This window comes from Epinephelus fuscoguttatus, linkage group LG6 (assembly GCF_011397635.1).
Source record: "Epinephelus fuscoguttatus linkage group LG6, E.fuscoguttatus.final_Chr_v1".
NCBI lineage: Eukaryota > Metazoa > Chordata > Actinopteri > Perciformes > Serranidae > Epinephelus > Epinephelus fuscoguttatus.
In genome coordinates this window covers 22,203,541-22,210,729 of record NC_064757.1, presented here as the reverse complement: position 1 = coordinate 22,210,729, position 7,189 = coordinate 22,203,541, and the positions used below count along the sequence as shown (strand labels likewise).

The following is a 7,189-nucleotide window of genomic DNA, read 5'->3' as shown; positions in this document are numbered from 1 at the left end:
GGAGCGCTCAGAGGGCCTGCAACTACATTCTTTACATTTTCAATTGTTGATCAAAACAGCAGTTGTTGAGCTTAGTAGTGAAATGGATACAAAAACCACAACCATTTAAGATCATAACAATAACGAGGTTTTAGCACTTTAAATGTCATAAACACAATTTCCAAACTGACATGTGCTCCTCCATCCATCATGGCAGGTATTGATCCATCAGACGTTAATCTTAAATTATTTCTCACCACTGACATTTGTATTGCTCTCAGGCATCCAGATGGATTCACACTTTCCCACAATCTTGTTAGAGAAACCCTTTTATGGGAAATGTCAGTGTTATTTGATTACTGCTCATCGCTCTCCCTGTTCATCTGCTGACCGTTTCCTCCTCTATCTCTCGTTATGCTGAACACATCAGGAATAAAGACAGAAGAAAGGAATCAGAATATTTAGATTCTGCAAATATGACAGTTTTATGTTTGTAATAAAGCAGATTAATAAGAACAGAGGTCGATGTTCCGTGATACACTGATCTGTAAAAACTTAAGTTGATAGAAGACATTTATTGCACTGATTGTCTACAATACATTGATAGAAATGGGCAGAGTTTGCAATGTTTCTCATTATGTGTACTCAAATATTTTATTTTAGTTTCTTTTCATATTTAGAAAATAAACACATTTTCTGAGTGGTGTTACTGCAAGTCATGTCAAGTGAAAGAGAAACAATTAATTGCATTGCTGCACACAGTTGGGGTCCATCGAGGCTTGAGACAATATATGAAGCTGAATCCACTGCACAGGCTGAGACTTGAAGACAATCAGCTGTCCTTCAGAGGATGACCTCTGTCACTGGTTCTCTGTCAGTTTGTTCCCACTAACGACAGCATAGTGGGCGCAGGCAGCCCATAACTGAGCTGTTCAGACATCTGAGGAACCACTCAGAGTTTCTGTTGTTGCCACAGTCAGCTGATGGAGGAGAGTCCACACTCTTGGCCTGTGAGGACTGAGGCAACTGTGATGACATCACAGCGGGACACCATCTGACAGGTCTGAATGGTTTGAGCCGTAGCTGTGGATGTAGCTGAGCTCTGTGGGCATGGGTACCGTGGGCTCCTTGATGACCTGTAGAGGACAGATATCCTTCACTTAGTAAGCCAGCACTCCCAGGACAAGGTCCCTGAACCTGCTGCAGCTAAATGTATGTTAAAACTTTATTTTTCCTTACATGGGCACCAAAACCATTTTTTGTTTGTTTGTTTGTTTGCTTTGTTTTGTTTTGGTTTTTTTTTACTTTTTTCACTTTTAGTAGTATTTTATTTATTTACCAGTAACTACTATGATACTGGGTCACTATATTAGTGACTACTGTGAGAGATATAATAAAGGGATGAGTTGCTGTATTGTCCAATGTAGCCTATGGTCCTTAATTCAGTTATTCAGGAAATGACCAAATGCCTTGATCTTGATATTGTGACAATATTGTAGGGTTTACCATTGGTGCTTTCACAAAATATTTACACAGTGAGATTTTTTGATAGATCATCATCTGTGGATATAATGACTACATGGGTAAAGACAAATAGTAGAACAGCTAGAGCAGTCTGTTAAATTCAGAAATTACATCAATTTACTGCAATGCAGCCTTTAAAACCAGGACAAGACAACACTTTCGATATTACAATATCCATAATGTAATACGATATCTAGTCTCATAACATGATATCGATATCAGTATCGTAGCTGTTCCTAGGACTGTACTCTTTTGGACAGAGACGTCAGATACTAGACCTGGAAACTGCCGGAGCTAATCTCCCAGCCCTGAGTGCTCCAATTACCACTGGCACCACTGTTGCCTTTGCTCCCCACATCTTTTCTATCTCCTCTTTCAGCCCTTGGTATTTTTCAAACTTCTAATGTTCCTTCTTCCTGATGTTGCTGTCACTTGGGTTTGCTGTCACCACTGACTACGTCTGTTGTTTGTTGATCAACACAATGACCACTTGGTTAGCCATCACCAGTTTGTCAGTCTGGATCTAGAAGTCCCACAGTATCTTAGCTCAGTCATTCTCAACCACCTCAGGAGGTGTTTTCCATTCTGACCTTGGCACTTCCAGCCCATACTCAGTGCACATGTTCCTGTACACTATGCCAAAGACTTATACAGAGAGACTTGCGTTTTTGATCAGCGATATCCTGTTATTTTGAAGGGGCTTTATGCATTACTGAAATGAAATATTATTAGATTGGGAGGGGGGCTTTGTGTGTTTATTATTAGAACGTTTCTTATTTTTGAAACATATATGTCCAATATTATACGATATCATCTAATGAGACTAGATAGCATCTTAGATTATGAATATTGTAATACTGTAAGGTATAGATATAAATATAGATATATTACTGGGTAGTTTAATCTATAATATCACATCATTATTTATTAGTTGGTTATATTTTGTATTTTTAATCTGAGTCTTCAAAGTAACTAAAGCAGAAAAATAAATGTAATGGAGTAAAACGTACAATATTTCACTCTGAGATGTAGTGAAGTAAAAGTATAAAGTAGCATAAAATGGAGGTACTCAAGTACAAGCACCTCAAACTTCTCTCAATTTTATTGATAGCAGTATTTTGTCTCTACTTAATACTGGTTAGTAACAACTTCTAATATTTTTATTAAGTCACAATTTGTATTTAATCTAGGGGGAAAATGTTTTTAAGGGTAAATAAGATGCCAGAGTACAAAAAAAAGCATCAAGATAGAGCTTGTTTATCAAATAATTTCCCAGGAGAGGATCCTCTCGGACCCGTCTACAGAGGACCAGGCTATGTACCCTACGTGCTCAAATTCTAGAAACATCCCTGTCAGTCAGATTACTTGGTGGTTCTGTGCTAACTACTATAAATCTGTATATCACAGTGCACAGAATTACATACTTAAATACATCTGTATGTATTCTTAAACATATTGTTGAGAATCTTTGAAAATCATCTCATGACCTATTCTTTGTGAGATAAAACCTTTAATAATCACAATTTAACTATATAATGCCTTTCACTTACCTCATCAAACTTCCTCTCACTGTAGACTTCGTTCTTATCAATGAAAGTCAACATGATCCAGTCACAAATAATGGTGCACTAGAGGGGTGAAATGAAAAGAGAAAAAACACAGGTTGTGGTGCCGTAGCTGTTAGATAATAAGAAAACAAATTAACGTTAAGTACTCACAATCCCAACTGAAGTCATAGCAGTCACTGTACTGATGATGGTTGGGATGGGACTGAATTTACCAGCCTGAAAGGAATGATAGCAAATAATATAATTACAGCCACAGTGAGCTAGAACTGTAGTGATGATGCAGTATCCACTTACATGCCCGTGAACTATGACATCCAGACGGATGCCGTAGGCTTTAATGAGTGTCCGGGACTCTTCCCCATCCTTACTGTAATATTTGGCAAACCTGGACAGTTACACAGAAGTCACAGGAGTTCACATTGGTAAAGTCACCACAAGCCAAAGTGACAAACAGTTTGAAATACTGAACAGAAAAGATAGTGTAGGGTGTTGGAGCTCACCTGTAATAGTAACCAGAGCTGGCCTGGTCCTTTCGGAGATCAAGACGACGGAAGGAATATGTTGGTTTACAGTGAGAAAGATCCAGGTCCAGGTTACACTTCCAGTTGATGAAAACACCTATCACTCCTCCCTGAGCAAAAACAGCACTGTAAGCAATGCTACACTATCACAAAGCAGGTAATTTTAAACACATACATCTTTGAATATTATAGAGACAGTATGTGTTGTTTAATCACAGTCTTGCAGAGCTCAGTGAAGTTCTCCCTGGCTTGATCTGCGATGTAGCCCAGGCGGAAGTTTGGACAGTAGGGCTCCTTCTCTTCGTGATAATGACACTTATTGAGGTATTTCTGCATGTCACGCTTGTTTGAAGCATCTTTGATATTTCCCCTGCCAAAGACAAGGACAGGAAGTCTTCTGAATCTCTTCAGATCTCTGGCTTCAGTGTGTGTGTGTGTGTGTGTGTGTGAGTGTGTGTGTGTACTCTACCTCAGCACTTTAAATCTGGGGAAGTGGATAGAGTTCCTGATAAACACCGTGAAATTGATGGCCTCCACTAACGCTGGTTCTCTGTTGAAGACACCAAATAATCAGAGTAATCATATTTCTTCCACCATCAGTTTGTTTACTTTCTAAAAAATGTTTTAAACTGATCTCAATATCCATCAGTGGGTCTAATTATAATTAATGGTGGTGACTCCTAAACTTCTTTGCTTGTGATCCCTTAAAACAAAGCCGTGTCTGCTTGTGACCCCTCATCATAGGTTGCATTTGGTGGTGATTTTTCAAGATTCAATAACATCCAGTACTCCTAAGCAGAGAGACTGGAAACAAGTTTGAGAAAAATATATACTTTTGATTAGCAGAATTATGTTTCTTCTAAATGTACTAGGCCTACTCTGTTGATTGTCTTGTGGCTCTTTGTTTGAGAACCAAAGGTTTATGGGAGCCTATTAATCTTTTTCTGATTTGTAATCACTATCATTTCAATTGTTGTCCAAAACAGTTTTCACAATTTTACAATTATTTCCAGTCCTAAGGCTGCTGTGAAACTACGCCTACTTAGGGCAACAAAAAAAGTTAATTTTGGTTGGTACAATAGACGATCAAGAGAGGATGGTAGAAGAACTACTCGCACACCAATTCAACTGAGCTGGACAGCCACAAAAGATTCACAGGCTGAGATCAATGCCAAAAAAATGTAAATTTATTTTTTAATTTAAGATTGCTCAAAGTGTAAAAAATAATAATAAAAAGTGATTAAAACAGCAGTAAATGTTTCAGTCCTTGACTATCCCTGATGATAGTCAAAGACTTTTGCACTTTGCTCACTCTCAGCTCAGCTGAATTGGTGTACGGGTATTTCTTCTACCCTCCTCTCACAATTATTTCCAGTAAATCTTCAAAGGCCAAGGTCTTAAACTTAACAGCTTCTGCCCTTTTCTTTTGGATTATCAAAAAAAAAATGTGACTTTGACCAACCAACTTGGAGATTATCCATTGTCTGCTTTACCGTACTGCAGCAAACTCCTCAATCGGACACCAGGATTCAATCTCACAGGTTTTGAAGGTGTAGTTGTAGTACTGAACACACTTTCCGGTCCTTCTGCCTGAAAGAAAGTGTTTCAAACAGATTCAGGCAAATACAGACCAACCAAGAGTGACTTAATATTTTGTGAGGAATGAAAACAGTACCATGGCCATCAAAGTCAACCTCTCCCTCGACACAGTCAGAGTGTTTCGTGCAGTTGGCTTTGGCAACTTTGAAATTCTGAAGTGAAATAAGACAGATTATGGCATTGTCTTTTCTTACTATTAGATGTTATTGTTGAGAAAGATTTCATTGTCCTCTCACCTCAGCACAGGTTCCGTGCTTCTGATCATAGGTAACGTCTCGTCTCAATATTGTGCTTATTACATCACCACCCTGTGAGGAAAATGCCACAAAAATATTATTCATCAGCTGGCAGCATGGTATAATGATGCTTTCATCATTATTGATAGTTATTACAGGAAGTCTGACTTCCTTGATAACATTGCAGCATTTGTTCTGGACTCACCTCTGAGGGTCGAGCATACTCCACTGTGTCCAAGATATGATCTCCATGATCTGCTGTGCCTTTCATGAGCGTGTATACTGAGCTCTCTGGACGAGTTTCACTCTCTTGGTAGGCTTTCTGGCTGATGAAGACGTACCTTTAAGATGATAGAACAACAGACAGATGCAATATCACATTTTCTGTCATGACGTCAATTTATATTGGAGGTATCAGATTACCCTGGATCTGCTCAGCCCTGTTTGCTGAAGCCAAGAGAAGAAGAAAAGATGACGCAGTTAATCTATTAAACTCAAGACATCTATTCTAAGTAATTTTTAAGATTTGAAACAATAAGATGAATAATAAGATCAAATTGAAAGTCTGTGAAAACTGCTCTCCTTACATGTCTAATAATGGACTAAGAGACTCCAAAAAGACCTTTTTTCCTTCTTTTTTTCACATCAGTTATGTCTCCATCAATTATGCTTTTGCTTCCATTTAATTTCAAAAGAGAGACATTTGCTTACCACAAAACTACAGCTGATGGGAAACAGACTTTAAAGTCACAGTGCTTTTTTTTTTTATCCTTATGCACTTTTTTTTACACACAAAAGCAAATTAATGGCAAACAAACGAATTAATAATTTACTGCAACACCTAAAAGAAGCATTAAAAGTAACACACAATACATCTGATCACATTTTTAGAAAAATCAAAATGGTGAATTTAGTGAAGCCTTTAATAGATTGTTCCCTTAAGCAAATACATGCAAGCACACAAAGATGAAGCTTACCAGATGAAATAGGTGATCACAAGGAACTGGACGCTTCTGTATATGACTCCAAGAGTCCTGTTTTTGACCACCATCACCTTAGGTGTCTCATAGTCCCAGAAAGAAAGAAAATACTCCTTTATAAAGTCACGTAGCCCCATGGTGAACGCATTCAATATTTCACACATTCTCTGAGAGGTCCTTTAGAAGTCTTATTTCTCTATGATTGTGACTCTCTGTATCTAGTTTTTTATTTCACTCACTGATTTTCTTTCTCACTCCCTGCTCGTGTCCAGCTCCGGTCTGCATCTCTCTCAAGCATCCCTGATGCCCACCAGAGAGAGGCAGAGGAGAAGGGGGTGGGGTTGTGGTTGAGTCATGCATTTTATTTCAGTGCAATTTATTCTGTTGAGTGTACAGCTTATAATGGCGTTTGTTGATCACTTGTTGATGGCTTAAAATCTGAATAACGTGCTTGCAGTTCTGCGAATTAACTTATTTTGTAGACATTGTAAAACCTTTACCTCTGTTTTTTAATGGATGAAAATATTGTATGACATTGTTCCCTGCCTTTTCTACATTGTTTTAAAATTGCAACAAAAAATGAATTTATTTTCGAGGAATGTGTGCAAACAAACTAAATGTATATGCTGTTGATACACATGCCAAGTCAAACTTAATGAGACACAAAAAGCTGGTGTGCGTGTGAATTAATATGCAACAGCTTAAAAGCAAAAGCGCAACAGTGTGTGCGCGCGTGTTTTGCTGTGGTTTCTATACAGGCGGATAAACAGCCGACCCCTCTT

The 7,189-nt window shown here is 38.2% G+C and overlaps 1 protein-coding gene across 3 annotated transcripts; it reads right to left on the bottom strand.

Moving 5' to 3' along the window:
- Nucleotides 1–694: 694 nt before the first annotated feature.
- p2rx2 (purinergic receptor P2X, ligand-gated ion channel, 2) lies at nt 695–7,098 on the bottom strand. Of its 3 annotated transcripts, XM_049579367.1 has the most exons (13): nt 6,647–7,098; nt 6,405–6,490; nt 5,633–5,768; nt 5,428–5,499; nt 5,268–5,343; nt 5,086–5,182; nt 4,062–4,142; nt 3,809–3,962; nt 3,572–3,702; nt 3,366–3,456; nt 3,222–3,287; nt 3,054–3,131; nt 695–1,115 (listed from the first exon to the last, which is right to left on the bottom strand). In XM_049579367.1, the coding sequence occupies exons 2-13, from the start codon at nt 6,476–6,478 to the stop codon at nt 1,017–1,019; spliced, it is 1,155 nt and encodes a 384-aa protein (XP_049435324.1). In that variant the 5' UTR covers nt 6,479–6,490; nt 6,647–7,098; the 3' UTR covers nt 695–1,016. The 3 variants fall into 3 exon arrangements, with proteins under 3 accessions (XP_049435324.1, XP_049435322.1, XP_049435325.1); XM_049579365.1 differs by lacking the exon at nt 6,647–7,098 and having other exon boundaries at nt 6,405–6,616; XM_049579368.1 differs by lacking the exons at nt 6,405–6,490; nt 6,647–7,098 and adding an exon at nt 6,015–6,097.
- Between the last annotated feature and the right edge of the window lie 91 nt (nt 7,099–7,189).